Source organism: Drosophila obscura, unplaced genomic scaffold, assembly GCF_018151105.1.
Source record: "Drosophila obscura isolate BZ-5 IFL unplaced genomic scaffold, ASM1815110v1 contig_200, whole genome shotgun sequence".
Lineage (NCBI taxonomy): Eukaryota > Metazoa > Arthropoda > Insecta > Diptera > Drosophilidae > Drosophila > Drosophila obscura.
In genome coordinates, this window is record NW_024542791.1 from 106,814 (window position 1) to 129,704 (window position 22,891).

At 42.7% G+C, this 22,891-nt stretch overlaps 3 protein-coding genes across 3 annotated transcripts in view; all 3 read right to left on the reverse strand.

Moving 5' to 3' along the window:
* Nucleotides 1-6,352, reverse strand: part of LOC111078469 (probable nuclear hormone receptor HR38) — a 36,988-nt gene extending 30,636 nt beyond the window's left edge. Inside the window, 2 exon segments of the mRNA XM_041593796.1 lie at nucleotides 5,807-5,817; nucleotides 6,297-6,352. The gene's annotated coding sequence lies outside the window, so the exon portion shown is untranslated.
* Nucleotides 5,160-6,359, reverse strand: LOC121404410 (probable nuclear hormone receptor HR38). Its single transcript, XM_041593797.1, has 2 exons — nucleotides 6,300-6,359; nucleotides 5,160-5,959 (listed from the first exon to the last, which is right to left on the reverse strand). The coding sequence occupies exon 2, from the start codon at nucleotides 5,932-5,934 to the stop codon at nucleotides 5,386-5,388; it is 549 nt and encodes a 182-aa protein (XP_041449731.1). The 5' UTR covers nucleotides 5,935-5,959; nucleotides 6,300-6,359; the 3' UTR covers nucleotides 5,160-5,385.
* Nucleotides 6,360-21,024: 14,665 nt separating this feature from the next.
* Nucleotides 21,025-22,713, reverse strand: LOC111078481. The gene is made up of 3 exons (XM_022373181.2): nucleotides 22,128-22,713; nucleotides 21,368-22,071; nucleotides 21,025-21,283 (listed from the first exon to the last, which is right to left on the reverse strand). Exons 1-3 carry the CDS (start codon nucleotides 22,663-22,665, stop codon nucleotides 21,227-21,229), a joined length of 1,299 nt encoding a protein of 432 aa, XP_022228873.2. The 5' UTR covers nucleotides 22,666-22,713; the 3' UTR covers nucleotides 21,025-21,226.
* Nucleotides 22,714-22,891: the final 178 nt, after the last annotated feature.

Here is a 22,891-nt window from a genome sequence, read left to right on the forward strand (position 1 = left end):
GTCTGTTTTGTCTGAACTCTGGCGACGCCTTTGCCAATGCATTCCCCAAATGATGCCCCCATGATGCTGATCAGCAGATGATGATGATAATGATGATGGTGGTGGTGGCGGTGGCGGTGGTGGCGGCACCGTCTTGGCTCTAGCCACAGACGGACTGCACGTTCTGGTTGCATGCCACAGTGTGACATCGCGCAATCGCCATGTGATTGGTGGACATTGCACTCGCATTGAGTGGTTGCGGAAGGAAAATACTTAATGAAAACGGGGAGAAGGAAATGCAACTGAAATCGAAATCAAAACAAATGTAAGTGAGGAATGTTTTGGTGGAGCTGGTGGGGAATAGATAACGACTGGGCAGTACCCCTTGATTAGGTACAGGGAAAAGTTGGGATTTAATGAAGTGAAGAATTGATGTTTCTTTCTAATTTGGTAGATAAATGAGTTTAAAATGTATTGAAATTATATGCCATTTATTTACAGAATTTTCTTCTGCTACAGGATCCTCTCCTGATATGTACCCTAGAATCTGGTATGGGCTTAGGTGTGCCTAAATGAAATTTACGATATTATCAACCCATTACATGCCGTGCCCCTAAGTCACAGAACAAAACTATGCGGAATTGAAAACCACTTGAAATTATTTCATCGACCCGCAGCAAGATCTATTCCTGTTTCAGAATAGAAAATACCTCTCTCTATCTCTTTCTCTCTCTCTCTCTTTCGTCTCTATCTCTCTTTCGTCTGTCTACACTTTTGGATATCGAACCGCATTGAGATCGGGAGTCGCGCTGTCTAATTACGCGGCAATTGTTTAAATTTAAAATAAAAAACAAAACGCATTTAGAAATTATTTTAGCAATGTAGAAGAAAGCACTGCCCGACAGGAATTTACGCTTTCCGTATTTATTTTCGTTCATCAACAGCTCTGGCCTGCCATCGTGTGAACCAATTGAAGAGCAACGCAACGCAAAGCAAACCCAACGAGATCCATCGCATGGAATCAGATGGCAATTAATAACGAAACAAGCACACACAATCAATATAATAAATACAATTAATCCAGACACAAACTATAATTATTACGTAATTGAGGTTGGTTCCGTTCCGTTCGCCCCCATCCCATCCCATCCCATCCCATTTGCAGCTCTTTTATTATTATTTTGGATGGATTTGTGTGTTTTTCTGCGTCCATCGATAAGCAGCCAAAAATGATGAAGGAAGGGTGTAGCGACTGAAACTGGAACTAATGCTGGTCTATGGGGGAACTGCCTCATGTCCAATGTCTTGGCCATCGATCAGCGATGAAGACAATAATGGCATCACTCCCCCTACCCCATCCTGTCTCCACTCTTTTCGCATATATCTCGTATCTCTCTGCATCTTTTGTTATAAAATTCGCATAAATCAACACAAATAATTAAGCAGTCGCCGGGCAATCTCCATGAGACGCTAATATCGAGAGTTTCTGAGAGTTTCTGTCCCATCAGTGCCAAGACGCGGGCTTCGGCCATCATACCCGGCCAAACAAAACCACAAAAAAAAAAAAATGGAAAATTAACAAATTCGCTGCTTTTTTTTGTTGTTGTGGTTTTTACTCATTCGCATAGTGCGAAAATGAAGAGCAAAAGTGCCAGACGAACGTGAATCAAATGCAAGTTGAGATAGGTTCGAGATACATTAGTGGCGTACACCTGGGGAAGGGCAGGAACTAGGAAGCGATTGGCAGAGATTAGTACGATCGTAAAATGGAATATTAATATTTATGACTGCTCAATAGAGTTAAGAAACGATAAAAGCTGCACTTATGAAAAGTTTGTGGCTGCAACTAATTTCTAGATTGATCAATAAATTGCTTGCAGTTCATGGTAGGCAGAATTCCACTTTGTTTAATCAGTAATATATTTAATTGAATTTTAGAGCATTAAGAAAGATATTTTATAATTTTAGTAGCATATTTGCAGTAATAAATAATATAAAATTATGTCCATCTAGTAAATGATACGAGAATCTAGATTTAAAATCGAAAAAAAGATTAATTCCCAACGAGTAAGTTCCAGTTACAAAAATCATAATTTCTTAGCTAATAAATTCTGCATATTTTCTATTAATAAATACTTCAGATTTAAAGTTAAAAAACTGGTGCCACTTGTACTCCTAGGCCTCCTCGTATAGGCTCCCTATTACTCTCCATTTCTTTGATGGCAGTCAACTCATTTTATTTGCTATAATTACCAACTAATTTGATATTTTCTATGACTTAATATACTGCCATGTACCCCATCGTATATGCTTTGCACAGCAGCTATCATAAGTTGCCCAATCTGCTGCTGCATTTCATACACACAAAACAGCCACGCCACATAGCAATGACCCTTTTATGCCAAACGCTTAAACGTTGATAGATCCCAAGCTTCTCCATAAACCCCAATGAAGAAAGAGCAGCAACAACATTTAATTGCCATTTATCCTCCATCTCTGTGTCTTTAGCAGTGCCAGTACCAATTAGAGGATCCAAAATCACATAAAACAAAGCATCAGCTAATCATTAGAATTGTGTGTATGCCCCCCACACACATTTTTGTTGGCATGTTAACCATGTTAGTGGGTCTAACACCCAAACACCCAAACACCCAAACACCGATACACCTGCTACAGCCGGTCTACAGGTCTTCAATGAAGGTAGCAAGCAGCACTCCAGCGACTGAAAACAAAACGCAAAGATCTGGCTAAGACTACTGGTCTTGGTGGTAGTCTGATAGTCTGGCTATGCAAACCGTTGTTCGGGGAACATAGCCAGCCGCTATGAGTGTGTGTTTGTGTGTGTGTGCCTATGGCCACATCCACTTGGAGGAGAGACCCCAGCCAAACAATCAACAATGGCCATCCCGACAGCTGCCACAAAGATAACTCAAAACGCACGACGAATCGTGAATATTGGCTATACAATGGACTTGACTGCGTATCGTACGCAGACTTTGGTGTCGGTAGAAGATCTTTTGTTTATCGCTTTGGGTTGTCATAGATACGAGTAGCGAGTAGGAGCATGTGAGTATTTTTGTTAATTTTTGCATCATTTATCAAGTCTCGTTTTGACCCCCCCCCAATCAGAGTGGGATCCGATAATGATGCGTACCAAAAAATCTGCATCAGATGGATGGATGTACATATGTACGAGGCGCCTCATGATGAAATGCAATTGGTTACGCCCAAAAAGAGATGTGGCCAGAGATCTTTCGAATGAATAAATAAAATCACAAAATAATATTTTCACACGCCCTACAGAGTGGATAGAAACAAAGAAGAGAGAGAGAGTGAGAGAGACATAGGGGTAAACAAAAAACCAAAATAAAAAAGAAAAAAACCTGCAGACGAGGCTGATGACTCGTGATTATTTTAAAAGCATTTTGGCCACCTCATCCTCCAACCCCAAACCCAACCGAAAACCCAACCATGCCCGAACACATCGAACGACGTCATCCCCGCCCCAAAAACCCATATAATATGCATAATAAAACTAATTCTGATCTAATTTTGATATATATAGAGGGGGATGCATCTGCCGCTGACGCAGTTGCCTGGCTGGCTGGCTGGGCTCTTACAACTATTTCGTCATATATTTTTGTGCAAAAATCCGTTAAAGATGATGACGTTGCTGCTGCTGCTGCTTCTGCTGCACTCGTGCCGCGTGCTTTGCGTTTTCTTCGCGTTTGTTTGTGGGGTGGGGGGGTAGAAATATTGTGTAAATTGTGTCCCGTGTAATCCGTTAAACTGGCTGTAACGTATTGCATTCGATTTCATGGCATCGCTGGCGTCATACCCCCATCGGAAGGCATGCCCATACCCATACCCAGACCCTCACCTGGTCATATGTTCTGTGGGTTCTTCAGCGGCAATTTGTTTTGCTTTGGTTTGTCATCCGCTGTCGGGCAATTTTTTGGCGCCCATTGCCGTACAACAAAACCTATAAATAGAGCGCACATTTATGTGGTTTTTGTTTTGCTACTGCTAATAGACGGGCGTCTATAAGGAGACGCTGAAGGGTTTGTCAGTGGCATTAATGTCTGGGGAGGGCGCTCCTTACAAATTAAATTAATAAGTTTGTTTTGGGCTTTGCTCTTGAGGATATTCTGTTAGATGCTACGATTACTAGAGTTTATTGAACTATTTGCAATAATAACTAAAAACACACTCAACCTTCCTGAAACAACAAACAATTTCTTGAATTTTACAATTCTTTAATAACCCAACTATTTAGTATATCATACATGGAATAATCAGAGACGGAAGTGACCAGAAATACGGACCAGAAATGCTTTAGTGGCAGCTAACAACTGTCCAAGCGATTTTGGCCACAACAAATGCATTGGTAATGCTTCTCAAGCCGTTTTAGCCACACACCAACAGCGATTAGGCGGGCTCAATAAAATGGCCAAAATCCCAACCCCTTGTGCCACTCAGCAGCACCCCGTTCTGTGGGCCAGAGAAAGCTGTCTGATTTGTAACTGTGCAGCAATCTATCCTCCTCATTCTGTGTTTGATTTGATACCCTAGAAATTGAGCATATTTGCTGACATTATGTGAGTCAAAAGTCAAAAATGGGATCATTAAATGGAATCTCTCAAAGTACAACGTTCGATAATATTTTGCTGATTTCTACGTAAACTTTACTTAAAACGCATCAAACGACTATCAGAAATTATGGAAATAAACTTTCATTGCCATATAAAAAAGGGTATCCAATTGTTCAGGCTCCCCCCAAACGCAGGCTTCGCTTTCCTGTTATATGTAAATACGTATTTCAGTTTTATGCGGTTCTTGGATATTAATAAAAATGCATTGGCTATTCCTCGATATTTTTCTCTCTCTCTCTCTGTGCTGTATGTGTGCTGGTATTTTCTCTGTTTATTGTGCAGCTTATAAATCATTTTGCGTCAGGCTGCGTCCGTTGTACTATCCACGCCGTTTGCTCTTCTGTCCGCTGCCGTCTGCTGGCACTGCGACGCTTTGCTGACGCTGGTAAACATGTGTATTACAGCGGCAACAAAAGCCATTACAACAATACCAACAACAGCCAAAAAGACTAAAACAACAACAGCAGCAACAACAAAAAGCGGCAACGCGCCAAAGCAGAGAGACAAACAAACGGACAGACAGACAGGCAGACAGACAGACAGAAGGACAGACAACCCACACAAATGCAAACACTACACTCATATTTTTCTTTATTATTATTTGTTGAATATTTTCACCATTTTTTGTTATGCTGCATTTTGAGCTCTGTTGATGAAAATTTATGTCGTCATTGTGCGTCGTGCCACGCCTCTTGCCTCACCCCCACGCCCCTGGGGACATGCCCCCAAAAACCATTTGGATTGAGCAAACCGTTTACCGAATGCTTCTGCTGCTGCTGCTTCTACTCGTATGGGGCAATGCGTGTACGTATACGTGATATTGCGTATACGCGGCGTGTGCGGCGATTAGCGAAAACCCAGCACCGTAAAATAAAAGGAAAAATAAAAACCAATACATACACGTGTTTCCATTGGCATAAAAGCTGCTGGTGACACTGCCACTGCCACTGCTGTTGGTGGTGGTGGTGGGACTGCAGGAGGACGAGGAGCTGGATGTGGATGTGGAGGAGGAACTGCAGCAGGCCAAATGTGTGATATCACAGCCGTCGGGAAAGAGATTGCGGCAGGGATATATCAATGGTGGCAAAGGTGGTGGCAACAGTTGGTGTTGCTGTTGCTCTTGCTGCTGTTGCTGGTGCTGCTGCTGCTGTTGTGTGTGCTGCTGCTCGTGCTGCTGCTGCTGCTGATTGTTTAGATTCTGTCTATAGCAGGAATTGTTGTTGATCTCATGGTAGAGACTGCTCTCGTAGGGGGACAAGGCATACAGCGAGGCTTCACATTTAATGGGCGGCTGCAGCAGCATCGATGCAGGCAGATGATCCTGATGGCTGTTGTTATTATTTGTATCGTTATTGCCGCCCTCTTGCTTCACCACAATCAGCGAGGCAAGACGATCGCGCATTATAGTGGACCCCAGAAGTCAGCAAACAAACAAACAAAACTCAAAAGATAAAGCCTTCTGCGATGAGCATTAGGTGCAATATGCGATATGCGCTACAATGATGTGAGGATGTGTGAGGGTGTATCCAAAACACACACACACCAAAAGAGACGTACACATAAAGCACACAAATCACATGGACAACACGAATACGGGCATATACATATATCACATATAATGGCATATACGAGTATATAGGATATATTGTATTGGTATGGGTTAGGCACCTGTCTGGCGCCCAGGGCGGCGCTTGTGATCCAGCACGGTGGCCAATGCGGTTTTTTTTGTTGGACGACCACCAAATGCCTTGCCAAAATGAGTTCCGAAAGTTTCAATTTCAATGCTGGTGGTGGTGGTTTCCCTTTCCGTTTCCGTTCTGGCACAGCTCCTGCTTGTTGTTGTTTTTCTTGTTGTTGTAGTTATAATCAGGCCTGGCTGTAGTCGTCATTTTTTGTTGGCTTCGTCCTTGCCACAGCTGTTCTAATGGTGTGTGTCCTTAGACTTGAACTTGCTGCACAGTGCTCTCTGTTGAATTTGCTTTTTCTTTTATTAGTGGCCGTGTTTTTTTTTTGTTTGTTTTATTTTATTTTCTTTTATTTTCTTTTTGGCGTTTGCGCAAAGCTCACTGACGACGCAAGCAAACTGACGACGTAATGACTTACGCACGTTTCGTTTGTGTATATGTGTGTGTGTGTTGTGTGTATGTATAGGTAAGGCGTAGTAGTAGTAGGAGGCACAAGGACGTTTCACACACACAGCAACGGAGCCAGAGAGCGCTTATTGTTCTGCAGCACGTGCTGGCCAAATTATCAAAAACTTTTAAATTGTGTTGAATTTTATCTTTAGGGAAAATGTCACCAAAAGAATGTCTTTCGAGAACCGAATACCGAAACTATTCAACGGGTTTTCCCTGTTTTCCCATAGGGGAAATTATTACACATACGCAATGTGTGCAACCGGCTTCCGTTTCCGCATAGAACGCATACAAATCAAAGTTCGCATTAATGTTAAACGAAAACGAAACGAAACACCAGCAACAACTTGTTGCAATTGTTTAACTTTTGAGCCCGCGACCAAGCACTTTCTTGTACCGATTAAATGTTAATATTAATACTGAACGCGTTGAGACACAGAGACGACAGTTGTATGTATGTAGAGAGAGAGTGCGCTTTGAAGTACCGTTAGTTAGTTAAGCTAGAACTTTTTGTTAATAATATTTGTTTGGAGCGTGCCGCTTGCTGCTGCTGTTGCTGCTGCTGCTCTTGCTGTTGCTACTTCTGGTGTCTGCTGGCACTCTGAGAGTACAGCTGTTAACAATGCGGCGTCTGTGACGCGACTGAACTTATCTTTACGGTTACACGCGACTATATTCAAAGCGGCGACAGCCGCAGCGACGCCGACGCTCTGCCTCAGCTGGCGTCTAGTAGTATCCGCCGCCGTTGTGCTTGTGCTCTCGGCTGCTGGCTGCTGGCTGCGCTTTTTCGTGTGTTGCCTGTTTCAGAGAGAGAGAGTGAGTGAGTGAGTGAGTGAGTGTACAGGGGTGTAAGAGTGAGAGTGAGTGAGAGTGAGATGGCGCGAGGGGACACGACCTACCTTTTTGGCCGTTTCGTTTGGCCCGAAGTCTGTGTCTGTGTCGGCCAGGTTATTACGTCATTGCCAGGCATTACCAGCCCGAAAAATACAGCAACAAAAGCTTAGCTCGTGCGAGGAAAATCGATGACGTCGTTGTTAGGGCGCCTGCGCCGGCCCCCCCGCTGTTTCACTCGTTCCGTCTTTCCCTCTCGCACCGAATGCAGTGCAGTGGGACAGCAGTTTTCCACGACAGAAAGGAAAACGGAAATTATGTGCGTCATAAAACAGACATTGGCCATCTCTTTTCCGCACGCACACACACACATACACATACACCCAGCTGTTCTTCCTCATTTGCTGCTGCTACTGTGCCTTTTTACCTGTTCTGTTCTGCTTTCTCTTCTGGTTCGTATTCGTTTAAGTTCTGTCTCTCCCTGTCGCTGTCTCTGTCTCTGTCTACTGTTCTCACGCCCACCTGACAGCCTCCTATATTCTATGAGTGGGCATGGAGAGATGGATGCCTCTCTGCATCTCATTTCACATTCCGACGAGTGGGTGGCCCTGGCCCAGGACTTCCGCTTTTGTGTGTAGGTGAATCACAGCTCAATCCTATATTTCGCAGAATATGTGGGTGCTAGTTGTACCAGGAGATAATTGTTTGTCTAACTTTTTGGAGAGCAACAAAATAGCAAAGAAATTAAATCAGAGCGCAAAAGGATTTAATGTTTAAATCAAGGATGGCAAAGAAAAGGACCTAAGGGAAATAGTTAAGTGTGGAAATTTAACCACAAAGGATTTAATTTTTAGTTAAATGCTTTAGGGTGAAACTGATTTATGGGGCAACTAAACGCTGTAAAGGGCAAGGATTTAATGTGAATTTAGGCGTTGAAAGAATGTGTTCTAATGGAGAAAGAAATGCTTGTTTGGTAAAATGAAACTATGCGATTAAGGCTTGGAAAGATTCAATAAAATATTTATGACGAGGACAGGCCAAGAGAGAAAGAGCAGAAATATTAACTACTAGGCCAAATACATTTTATTGGCTCTCCATCGGTATATCAACCTCTCCTTCTCTCCATTCCCTGTTCAAGCCATTCATTTAGTTCAACTCGAATGCAATTGCATTTCACACCAAATCAAAACCAATTGCAGATTCGTTAACCCTTTTACCAGTTTGTAACAAATTTGCTGCATTAAGCGGAGAGCACCTCATAAACAAGATCACTCTCCAACGTGATAGCCGTTCCCCTTGCCTTTCCCATCAGCCATCCCGCTTTTCTTTCAGCTCGAAAAAAGAGGCAAAAGCGGTTGCACCACAAATCATTTTTGGGCAAAATGCCAATAAACATGATCGAATTTTCCACCGATTGCCCTCCGATCACTGACTCATTGCCGATCCCCCTTAGCCCCTCTTTCTGGTTTATAATTTTCCTCAGTTCAGCCTGAGATCTTCGCCTTCCCCCAGATGTCATTGAGAGATCATTCGAGATCGCCATTACCTGTGCCCAAATATTGTCGCCTGCCTTGCCCACAGTTCTACCCCTTTGCCATCTATCCCTATGCTACGCCCTTCCCCGGATCGCGCTATTTTCCACGCTTCTTACGATCGTCTTATCTTTTACTCATCCCCAGATCTCCTCGCGATCTCTGCCTCTTGCCCAAATCACCAGCGGACCTTCCTCCTCCCCCTCCTAAGTCCATACAGAAGAGAGGAAATTATTAATGCACTTTACCATTGACACCGGCGTTTTCAGCTCGTAAACAGCAGAAGCAGCGGCACAAATGCACTCACACCATCGCACAAAGCTTCTCTACTCTCTTGAAGCTCGGCTTCAACGCCGGCTGCGCTGCCCAGCACCCAGCACCCAGCACCCAGCACCAGCACTACCTGCAAAAGAGAGAGTGAGAGTCGAAGCGCGAGTCAGACTCGTCTTTGAGGCGGCGTCGGCGACGGCGACGACGTCTTAGTAGGTGAGGTGAGGCCCGGCGGCAGCTAAAATTTTCGTTTTCATTCGGGTCTCGGGTCTCTCCTCTCTCTCTGACTACTAGTACGAGCATGTGCTGTTGTTGTAGGTGTCGTCCATGTTCGTGCTCGGGTTCGTGTGTTTGGTTGCATTCGCTGTGGCTATTTTTAGACAGGTTCCAAAGCCACGTTTTCTAACTGTTGTTAGCGTACGGGGGATCGAGCTTCAAGCTTGGGCTCAGCCAGCAGCCAGCAGCCTCCCCGACAAAACGTGAGATCGCAGTCGGCCAGGGCAGCGACTGAAGTTTTGGGCGCAGTGGGCTCTTCCTTTCGTTTTAGCTAGATTTTTTTCCCATAATGCATTTTGTGGCCTGAGCTTCGGATCGTTCGGATCGGTCTGACGGGCCCGGTGGGGGGATCTGAGTGCGGGGGACGTGTACTCTGCTGTGCTGGGCTGCGGTGTGGTGTGGCTGCTCGTGTACATATATATTAGGTGGATTTTGGGAGCGACGCAAGTGGAACTGGTCTGTGGCAGGCACCATGCATGTACGATAGTACTGCCACTCAGCACAGTGGTGCTGCGGGTGCTGGATATGTGGGGAAAAAAAGGAAGTAATTTTGAATGTTGCCAGGATAATCGGAGATAGGCTTATGAATTAATTAGTAATATACAAAGTAGTATCTTAAAGTACGAAAATAAATAGACTTTCAATTTGAGCTGCTTAGAGAATAATATTGTGTTATGTAAAAGAAAATATAACACATTTTTTTTACGTCTTTTATACTTCTTTTTAAGTTGGCACTGGGAACATTTTTACATGCTTAAGCTGATTAAAAATAAACACAAGGAACAAATACCTCAAACCATTTTCATGAAATTAATATAATTTTTGTTCTTTTACGGAGTATAATCAAAAATAAGTGTGTAAACTTATTCTCCATTTTATTTGCATATATTACGTATAGTAAATATTCAACAACAATAAAATGACAGGTGCACCACTGTCACTGCTGCTGTTGGCTGACCCGCTCGTGGCCCCAAAAAGTGCATGCAAACAGCTTCGCGTTGGAGTTTCTGTTGGTCTTGTTGTTGTTATGCCCTATGCAGCGGGTATTATGGTTCTGACAAAATGTTTTCTAAAGCTCAGAAGGAAGCATCTTCTTACTGGAGGAAAACAATAAGTTTTGGGATGAAAATCAGATGCCATAACGACAGTTTTCCCTGCTGTGAGAACAACTTTCTTAACGAATAATAAGAAGCTTTTTAATTTTATAGAAGTATGAATTAAATATGTTAATATCATTTTGTAACAAATACTTAAAGGGCCTTAGAGCCGACCAATCTGCAAGGGTATCAACAGCTTCGGCTACAAAAGTGATCCTTTCTTTCTTGTTGTATTTACTATCGTTGTTGAGTTTCCTTCACAGAGTGTCCGTTGTTGTAGCACTGTTGTTGTTGTTGTTGCTGGTTTTATTGGCTGTATTAAGCATGAGATGCCAAAGCCAAGCCAAGCCAAAGCCAAGCCAAAGCCAAGAGTTGAAGCCAAGAGTCGAAGGCAACTTTTGGCACTCCTTGCTTTTGTCTCTCTGCCTTTTGTCTATTATTTATTGTTGTTGTTGTTGTTGTTGTAATTGTTGTTGCTTTTTTGGGGCACACTATGATGATATTCTAAATGTGCCGAGCCAAATTTGCTTCGTTTTGGCCAAGTCTACTTTGGTTTGGCTGGGCCTTAATGCATGTATCATTTTCGCATCGTTGCGCCGCCAGTTCGTGAGTTTAATTTAAGGAATTTTTGCTCTTTTTGATTGCTATTTAGGCTTTGATTTCTGCTTCGAAAATACCCCCCTCTCTCTCTCACTCTCTCTGTCTCTCTCTAACTCCGAATCCGAAATCCAAAATCCGAATTTGCCCCCCACCTGTAAATTTCAATTAGCATGCGGCACTTTGGCATTGTTGTAGTTTTGTTGCTGCCGCATTTGCAACGGCGCCTCTTGGCTCATTTGCATAAATTGCTTTTGTGGATTCGCCAACCCTTTTTTACCCCAAAAAAAAAACACATTACTTTCGATGCGCCTCCTGGCCCCAGCCTTGCCCAGAAATGGTTTTCGGTGGTTGGGGGGACTTCCTCCATAAAGCCCAAAAAACTCCACTCACTGCTTAGCCTGCAGGTGCATTTTGTGGCGAATTATTGTCATTATTTTTCTTGGCCTTTTTTTTCGGCTTAGTTTCTGACTTGGTTTTGCTATTAATATTTGTAACTTTACATAAATATATATGCAGATTTTTGGTTTTGCCAATTTTGTGCTATTTTGTGCCTAAATAACATTTTTCGGTGAGGTGGGGGGGGGGTGGGCTTAAACATGTCATAATATCATCAAGTATACGCCCCGCTCCGCTCCGTACTGGCATGAGGCTCTTTCCCACTCGCAGCAAAGGCGCTCAGGCGATGAGGCAATGCACATTTGCAGTCTTAAGTGGGTTATGTTCGATGGTTAGGGAGATGATTTACGGGATCACAACTAAATTATTGGGTTACCCATTTGGGGGAAGTCTATGGGTAGGTAGGGTCTGTGCGGAGGCAGTGAGCAGCGATCAAAGTTGGGATAAATATGAAATTATTTATTAATGAATTATGACTTTATATTCAAAGTGATTTAAATCAAAACAAACTTAAAACTTGTTGGTTTAGGTATAGTAAAAAATAAACACTTACAAATGAAATTAATGAACAATGAATAAATTTAAGGAAATACAAAAAACTCCTTTAATGGTTAGTTTTTAATGAAAGAAAACAAAAATGTTGAACAGAAAACAATATGTAATAGAGAAGGAAAATATTACAGTTGAACAACCTCCGGAAAAACACATGCAGCAGAATTCATACAAGCCCAAGCATACAAGCTCGAAATATTACGTATATTGAATAACACCGAAGAAATTATCGTACTTCGTAAACAAATGCTTATTTATTTTCTTTCCATATTACATGGGGACTTACTTAATCCAAAAAAATGTCATGGCAAACGCAAATGAAATATCTTTTTACAGCCCCATCCATAGCGATTTTCTCTGCCACCTCCATTCCCTTGCCGAGCCTAAGACATATCGAACGCACTCCCATTATTCCTGTCAGCCGCAGTACGACCTTGAGCAGTGCCACAAGCAAAGAACCCATCACCCACCACCCACCACCCACCAGTCATTCCCCCCACGAACCAGCAACGCCATACGCCCGACTGAACGGCACTCAGCTGACTATGCTGTCATGGAATGTAATACCCTGCGCAACAATCGACACGCAATCCCATAACCCGCAACCGGCGCGGGGGGGGCAGAGATATTCTCTTATGGGGGTTGGAGGCCGGAAGAGCGGCATTGATTTTATGGTCTGCTTCCGTTGCGTCTTGACCGCGTCACGTCCTCTAACCAGCCCCCCCACATCTCCACTCACTGCCTTTCAGCCATGTTCGTCACACACGCCCCTAAGTAGGCAACGCTTTGTGCCCTCTTTGTTTGTTTCTGTTTCTGTTTTTGTTTTGCTTGTGTGTGTGCGGTGTATTTATCCCTCTCTCCCTCTCTTCCACGTTGTCACTGCTTTGGTTTCGCCGTGCGTATTTTGTTTAGTCGCCCATTAAATGGGTTCCGCCGGTATCTGTGCTCTGTTACCGGTTATCAATGGAATTGAATTAACTGACGCACCTCCTGTTCTGATTCCTCCACCCCCAGCCACTGCCATCTACTGTCATCGACAAGCCATTCGCATACGCATATAAAAATGTATCTCTATATACGACCTGACGTCGACAAAACATTAGTCAGCTACCAAATACGAGCCCAGAGAGCGAGAGAGAGAGAGGTGGAGACACATCTAAAAAAGGAGGCAGCTAGTGGTACGAGAACCTAACCGGCGTTTGGCGCTTGTGTGTCTTTGACCTCAGCGGGACAAGCCCAAAATTATAGATACTGGCATGTATACAACGGGCATTAGTAGTGGTATCTGTAGTATAGACGCCTCAATACGTTGAGTAGATAATGCGTGGAAAATCAATAGCAAGAACAAGAACGAGTGGGCATAAGAATTGTATGTGATACAGGAGTGGGCATGGCTATACGCGTATGTGGGTGTGTGTGTGTGTGTGTGTTGGCCCAAAAAGTAGGCTGAAACTTGGTTAATAACTGGTCTGTGGCTGGTGGATTGGGTGCTGCCCAGCCGTAATTACTTTACCTCACCATTCCAATCTGAATTATAGATGAGGTCTGTGATTTCTGTTCTCTCTGTTTGGCTGGCACTTATTAGGAGTGTATTCACTTGGGGAAACACGTACAACTTGAAGAAAGTTTTTGTTATTATGTGTGACATAAGCAGCCGAGAATCACTTACCAAACTACTTCAACTATTTAACCAAGTACATTTATGATGCAATAAACACTTGAAGAAACTCTCAAAAGTATGCTAAAATGTATGCCATTAATCTTAATGATAGCATTCAAGGAAATGCAAGGGTTCACATAAATTGAAGGAAATAATCATGGGAAAATAAAATGAAAACTAAATTTAATCTCTATATATGCAATCAAAAATAATTGAGGCAGAGTTCTGATGGTAGTTTTATTAAATTCAAAATATTGCAACGTCTTACATTTCCCTCAATGGATGATACAATTAACTGTAGAAACTGTTTTACAAAAACACTCAAGACAGGTCCCTGCTACTATCTTAACTACTAATTACTTTCATTACCATTTTGGTGAATAAATTCAAATAAATTCGATCTGCTTGTGTTATTTTCGAGGTGTGGAGCCTTACTTACAGCTAAACCCTTACTATGCGAACAATTCTCTTTAAATTGTCTTTTCGTAGAGCTCTCAGTAATTACTATTAGCTTTATTTAATGCCCTACTTGTGCTCGGTGCTTAAGTTTTAAATTTAAAAGTATTCCGGTTAATATTCCCACACTTATTAAATTATTACTATTATTGCTTTAAAGCTGAACCACTCGTTCAGTAAATTACCCTTAAATACACACAAATTTCTTGAAATCGATTTCATTTAAACACTTTCTAAGTACCAACCCACACGATTCCCTGTCCCTCCACCTAACACCCCATTATTCATAAATAAAGAAGCTTCAGCACAGAATACGAATCTCATTAGCTGCAGCTCCCAGCTCCCAGTTCCATCTCCATTCGCCATCATCTCCGGCTCCGGCTCAGTGTGCGTCTCCTTCTCAGATTCCCCAATTAACTTTCCCCGATTATCAATTTCCAGCGATAATTGGCAGGAATTATTTATAGCTGGTCGGCCACAGGCCGCTTTGTGGCAGGCAGCAGGCAGCTCGCAGCACGCAGCCAATGACGTCACTGTGTATAGCGCGAGCACAGAAATCGATGCGAAACAAAGACGTCATCGAAGTGGGTGGCGCGTGGCCGTGACGCGGACATGCGCAGTGGAGCAGAGCCAGACAGCCAGTCGGTCAGACAACCCAAAATCCATGAATGAATGAATGAACGAATGTGTGGGTGTGTGGCCGGGGTGGGGTACACCAGCACACCAGGTGGGGCAGTGGGGCATGAGACAGGTGAGTAGGCAGTAAACAGAGCAGCAGCAGCAGTGGCAGCAGTGCCAGCAGCAGTGGCAGTGGCAGTGACAGAGCTGTGGCAGAGCTAAAAACACCGGCCGGCGGCGCAGCCTATATTTTCTCTCCCTCCCTCTCTCTCTCTCTCTCAGAGTTTCTCTCATTTGTTATATAGCCATCTCTTTCGGAATTTGTGCCCTTGATGACGTCCTTGATGAAGGCCGAAGTCACACAGCTAGCCATCCCGCTCTCGTCTGACGTCACTTCACAATCTGTGGCGGCAGGTCTCGTTTCTATTTTGAGGCCTCCCTCAGGTGACGTCACGGTATCGTTTTTTGCCGACTGTGTTCAGCGTTCCATTGCAATGGAAATGCACGGAAATAGCCAAAGGATAACGACACGTGCATGAGGCCTGCCTGACACATTCCCTTACACGGACTCCATTTCACTCCATTTTTCTTTGCGTGAAGTAAAAATAGTTGACAAAAACAGGCACTGGCCATACAACTGCAGCGTGACATAAATTGCAGCAAGGAAGTGCACAAGCAAAAATTATATAAATAGAGTTTTAAATCGAGTCAATTGCCAGTTAAGTTATGGAAATTTATATTTAGTTGAAGTGTGCTAGGGAAATATGGCTGGCTGGTTTTAGATTGTATTTTGGATTGCACACTTACTTAAGTGATTTATGGGGTGGGCTAAAGAGGTATATTACAATTTATTTAGGGGTCATACCTGTAATTATATGGAAACTCCATTATTGTATATACAATTATGAATATAGGTTTGGTATTACGGATAATATTATTACTAAATCTATTAATAAACTAGGCATGGAGAGGCATGGCATAGTTATTTGATATATTAATCTGCACGTAATATTTTACTCACAAAAGAGGCTCATGGATTCTTATATTTATAATGAAAGAATATAGAACATTATATGAAATACGATTAGACTACATTGATGCGCGTATAAGGGAAGTCATTCCGATCTTGAATATTACAGTTTCAGTTGCAGATAATATCCGCCTCATGCGCGCACCGCGTCGTCTCATTTGTAAATCACAATCAACAATTGATTTATGCAGATGGCCGATGTTCTAAAGGTTGCCCAGGCGAATGGATTGAATAACTCGAATGCCCGCCAACCCGCGGCCATTCGATACCGCCATTCCCACAACCACCACAACCACAGCCCCACACCCAATCCCCGCGAGCGAGATCTAACAATGTTCTGAAAGATGCTCGACTCCGAGTCTGCGGCTGGGTGAAGCGAGCAGCGCGGGAAGGGGTGGGGAAGGGGGAGAGGTACTGTTGTGCATGTGAGAATTGCCATAAATTAAATGGCCAGCACAATCTGTCAGTGATAAAGAGCACACGATGTTCTAGACAGAGCCACAGGCAGCTCCAATTGCTGGCCCCCTAACATGGAAGAAGATGCCTCTGTGCACTGAAAGAAATGCCAGGGAACATTGGCACCAAAAAATTAACTTAAATGGAACTTCAAATTAGAGCATATTCGTTTCTGTATATCAAACACATATTGCAGTTTCCAAAGCGTAATTTTCGGCAGTAATAATTTCGAGTTTCTGTACTACAAAAAAGAAAATAACCCAAGCAGAATGAAAACTTAAATAAAATTGAGAAAAAGATTTACCCAACATTAGCAGTTTGTTTTTCTTCTCTTTTCAGTACTGAAAAATTACACAAAAAATTACTAAAAGAAATTAAGTTTAATTTGCCGGAAATGCTGCTCCACCTTGAAACTTCTCGCTAATTAGGAAAACAATTTCTCTCAGTGCATATCTAATTCCAATTGCAGACATGTCTAATTGCTAGCTCCTAAGATAGAAAATGAAGTGACTACACTGCGAAAAAATCATTAGACCTAATTAATGTATTTTTTCCCCCAGTTGTTGGTTGATGGAGCAAAAGGGGAATGCTGGATGGGTGGCCATTCTTTTGGAAGAGGCATGTACATAATTAGTTAGTTTAGATTTAAGTTCGAAATATTTAACAATTGTGGAACTCGCTTAAATTATGGGACAGGAACCTCACCTCCTTCTAGGCTTTGGTCTTCCCTTCTAGATTTGTTCCACTTTATTTAGAATTAAAATGCACTCAAACTTCTTCCATAAACTTAGTTAACTTCTCCCCTCATTGCTCTCTCAGTGCATGAGCATTGTTGCAGTCGCCGCCAGATGCAACCAGTTGCATGTTTGGCTGCAACTAAGTGGCATCTTTTGGTCCATGTCGACTTCTATTGGCCATTTTCTCACCTGCGGCGCTTGGACGACCAAACCAACGGCGACCTCGACCTGTCTCTGGCAACTGCAATGTGCAATGTGATATGTTCTAACTGTATATATGTATGTATGTACGAGAATAGTCTAAGTAGTGTAAGTGTGTGTGCGAGTGGGGTTCCACTGTATTATTTATTGACATTCAGTGTGGCAATAGTTGTGCCATGTTTTTATGTCTCTATATTCGAAAATTGCATAGATTTGTATCAATTGATAGCACAGAACAGAAACCAGAGACATAAGACCCGAGACCCGAGACCTGAGACCCGAGACCAGAGACCAGAGATCTGAGACCCGAGAGAACCCGCCGGAGTTCGAGGAGTAGGAGAACTTGGTCAGCAATTGAAAGGCACAACATGCAATCGCGTTGTCTGACAGCGGCTTTTGTCAAATTGAAGGTAGCTTCCACATAACAAATATACAAACATACACATATACATATATATATGTATATGTACGAGTACTTACATAGGTAACATGGAGATCCGCAATCCCCCTTGGACCTGGGCCAGACCTGAACCGAACCGAACCGATCCGACCAGGTCGGGGGCACCTTGACAAGCCTAAGCACGTCTTCGACTGGCAATTGGCCCGAGATGTTGGCTCAAAGATGCTGGAAGCTCACTTCGTGTGGCTTGGCTGATTGTTTTTTCTCGGTTTTCGGTTTCTACTTCTTGGATTCTACGTGTAGTACCTGGTACTTGCATAGCTCTAGGGTATTTTGGGTTTTGTGTAACAGAGAGAAGAAAGGGCTGCAATAAACTACTAAAAGGTAAATACTCCCACTCTTATAAGTTCCATAGATTCTTCTTGCAAATCAATATTGTGGATATGTCTATCTGTGCGAATTCCTGAAACTGTGAGCCACTTAAATCCATGTCTTAGTTCCTTCTGATTGATATAAAAATATATATTTGGTACAGTTACATATATTGGAACCCAGAAATATAACTAATAATTATTGGAATTATAATAATTATTATAATCTATTGACAATCATTTCTATTAACAAATAATTTATATTATATATTATAGTTATTTCTTACCATAATTTCTTTTTCAGCCTTAAATACAATTTTCCCCTCTTTAGCAGCATTCTCTTGATGGGTAAAACAGGTAATTTCCACAGTCGCTATTTCGCATACAACAAAAAGGCTTTCAAACTTCTTTTCTATTCTTTTATTGTATTTTTTGTAGCTCTTTTTTTTGGCTATTCAGAATGCGCGGAATTAATTAAACGGCTTAAATAAGATGTACTAACAATTTGTTGCTAATGTGCCAATCATTCGCTTCTCCCCCGAACGAATGCAGCGAAAAAGTTCAGCCGAAGAAGAACTAGGGAGTGTGCAGCTTGCAAATTAACTTTTGCATCACCATCATCCTCATCATCATCATCATCATCATGATCAGAAGCAGCAGCGGTGCAACAGCAGCAGCAAATGCAACATCCATCGACAAGTCCCCAAAGTCGTGCATGAAAACATCACCGAAGAATCATACAAATGCATTTGGATCTGCCCAAACAACAACAACAACATCAGGCATAAAAAAAAAGAAACGAAAATATTGTAATTTTAATATTAAATTAATGTTGGCAACTCTTAGTGGCAGTTGTTAGTGTTGTGTTGTGTTGCCTGCCGCTGTTATTGCTGCTGTTGTTGCTGCTGCTGTTGCTCTTGCTGTTGCAGCATGTGGCGTGCCACAAAATAATTTGCCGAATACAAAACAAAGTGGGTCGTTCACTGCATGGACTGTTGGTGGGTGTCTCATAAACATTTATTTCTTTCTTGATTTTTGAGCAGGGCAATAAATGTTAGCCGAAAATTAAAGAAATTAAGAGATTTTTTTTAACATGTTAAGCAGATCTGTAGGTGGACAAATAAAAAAAGTTACTACATAGAATATAATAATGTGTGTTTTCAACTTTGTTTTTACATGGAAAACAAATGCAAATTAGTCTCACTTTTTGGCTTTATATTTTATTATTAATAAATAGGCGCGCATTAAGAAAGAACTGGGAGAACTTCCCAGGAATTATAATAATTAAATTTTTTTAAATTTATTAGGTCGTTGCCTAAAAATAAATGAGCAATATTAAGTATACACAGAAAGTATAAGAAAATTAAAAGTAAATAATATGACAAAATAAATATAAGATTTCTTTGAATAAAGTGCGTATAAATTCCACTTTCTTTGAGTTTATACATTTTTAGAATTAGCAAAAATTTATAAATTTACAGCCCCATATCCGTATTGTTGTAAATTACATACTTAAAGTCAATCAAACAATCCACCAAATCAATCAAAAAATGCCAAAAATGGAAAGTATTTCTAAAAAAAAAAGTGACGCCAATGCTAACAAAGCAGAAATCTCCCTTAGGCCGCTTGATAATGGCCAAACCAAAACCGATTATGTTAAAGATGTATGACCAAAACAATTTATAGCTTTTCTTCCTATGCAAGCATTTAGTGCACTTTTCCGGGATGCCTTTTACTTGCACTCATCGCTAGAAACAAAACAAAAAAAAAACCATCACACCGAAGAGAGATTACCGCCCCTTTGGAGGTTCTTCTCAAGCATTAAGCGACACTAAAAGTTCATCCATTTGAGAGGTGTGCTAAGCGATAGCAAAAGCCATTTCCCATAATCGCAAGGCCCCCCAAAACAACAACAACAACAGCAACAGCAACAACTACAACAGAGACTACAACCGACAGACAGACAGACAGACAGACAAGCAACAACGAAACGACAACACGAATTTCTATGAGCATCAGGAGGGGTTAGGGTAACAATTTTAAGGCTTGTCTCTTATGAAATAGCAGCAGAGATTTTTAAATAATTCACAGGCGTGATTGGACACGCTTCGAGTATACCGTACTATCTAGTAGGAGCGGAAAAAAACAAAACAAAAGCCTCCCGCTTAATTTGCTCTACTCATGCAAACTCTCCAATGGATCGAAAGATGGTTTGGAGAAGATGGCTCCATGGCCCCATGGCTCCATGGCCACAAATGTCAACGATTTTGGACCAGTTAAAGTACACTAATTAGTCAGCTACTCGCTGTTGTACATGGACCAGACACCTGAACATGTCAAGGCATTGGTGCCCCAAGCTCACGCTCAACCCCCACCACCACCCCCCTAAGATCAGAGAGTCAAAGCGATTGCTGCCGACAACCATTTAAGGAGCAACTCGAGGTCAGAGCCAGAGACGGCCACCAACAATGTGGAAGCACGCAAGCCAGTTGCACACACAGAGGGGAGAGAGAGAGAGAGATCGCAATCGATGACTAACCATTGGACTGGACTGGACTGAACTGAACTGGCCACAGGTGAGTATTGGTAGCATGATCTAGCCAACTGGTCGCACTCCACTCTGATCTGTGTCTGGGTCTATTTCAATGCTTCCTGCTGCTAACACAGACATCATCAAGCACAGCAAAAGTTCAACAATTGAATGCGAAATTTATTGCCACGAATCGAATTGAATCCACAAACCAAACCAAATCGAAATGTATCAAATATCGTAGCATTGTTTTAATACCGATTTGGGATTTCTATTTTATTATTATTAAAGTGCCGCAGCACACGCTTGTCCCAGCAATTATCTAACCCATTGCTAATGGCGTACTCTCTGTGTGTGTGTGTGTATGATCATAAATATTCTGTGTCCAGCACTTCCTTGTGGTTCATGACTAAGTGTAGTGTGGTGTGGGATCCCATTGTTTCGCTTTTATTCACAGACAAAGTTCAGTTTTACATTGTTCAAGGGCGCCAGATACTCGATGGACTGCAAGCAAACAACGAAAAAAAAAAAAATAAGGATGACAATATTTATGAATAGAAAAATCTGTAACAATCTATGACTACCCACTGTGAGCAGACTCTCCTTGATCTTGGTGCCCAGCACATTGATCACCAGATGGCGGCCTGGCGAGGGCTTGGCCAGACAACCGATTGCATTGAGCACAAACTCATTGGTGATCTGATCGCATTCCTTGAGCTCAATCAGCCTGAGCTGTGCGCACTTGCGCAGCAGACGCATCAGGCCAATGTCCGTGACACGGCCGCAGAAGGACATGCCATAGGTGTCGAGCAGACCCAGATCGTTGAAGAACTTGAAGTGATCATCCTCCAGGATGTCGTTGTTGCTCCAGCGCAGCTCCTGCAGCGAGTGCAACAGCCCCAGGGCGCGGGCATGCTCAATGGTGATCTCAAACTGGCCGGACAAATGCAAATGGGTGAGCTTGTTGCCCCGCTGCTCGGCCAGTGTGTTGAGGAATCCAATGTTCAGCTCATTGGAGGTCACCCAGGTCTTGAGCGTGCAGCGCTTCAGCTTCGGCAGCTGGGCAATCACCTCGAAGTGCGAGTCACAGCCGGAGAAATGGAGCTCCTCCAGGTGCACACAGCAGTCGGCTATCTTGTGGTAGAGACTCTCGTTCATTACCTCAAAGCAGCAGTCGTCCAGGTTGAGGATGCGCAAGGACCTCAACGGTATGCCAAACTCTCCAGAGTTCCAGAGCAAGCAGTCGCGCAGAATCAGAGTGTGGAGCTTGGGGAAACCGCAGAGATGTTTGCCTGGGCAAAGACAACAATTAAGAAAGGCTTCAGGGAGCATGTGATCGAATCCCCACCCGTATAACAGCCATTGATCAGCTCAAAGTACTCCAGACCGCGATTGGACTGCAGATCGAAGCTAAGCACATCCTCCGCATCCACACAATCGATGGTGATCCGCTTCAGATGCTTCATCCGTGACATGATTGTGCGATAGTGGAAATCATCGGTGACATTTGAATAGTAGATCTCCTCCAGATTTTTGCAGTACTCCGCTAAAAATTCCATCAGCAGCGACTCCTTCTCGTGCCAGGCGCAGTCTACCTGCAGCACTTTGATGTATGGCCCCGCCAGCGTAAAGAAATTGATCATCTCCGGCAGCTTCATCGTCTCCAAATCCTCCAAGGCGAGCTTATGCCGCTGCTTGCAGGCCCAGATTTTGAAGGCCTCCCGGAACTTGGGCGCAGTGCTGGCCAGCCGCACTTTATCCGTCATATCGGTCAGATAGTCGTACACGCGCAGCATAGTGTCGTGGTTTAGGTCCAAAATGTTGGTCGAACATCGGAACACAGAGCGAAGTGGTGCGAGGCCCAAGTGTAATTTTTCATCACCCATTCTATAAAAAAGGGCCTAAAGTTAAATTTTGCTAGCTACATTTTTGACACATACATTTATGTCATAGATATATTTTTTGACTTATTTGGCTGGAATCTGATGGCGAAAAATAATACGTAATGCGAGAAGAAACCATGAATATATATTTCATAATTATGAGTGTAGTTATTACTCGAGCTTGATATCTTTAATTTTGTGTGTATTTTTCTACCGGGAAGGTGCTGGG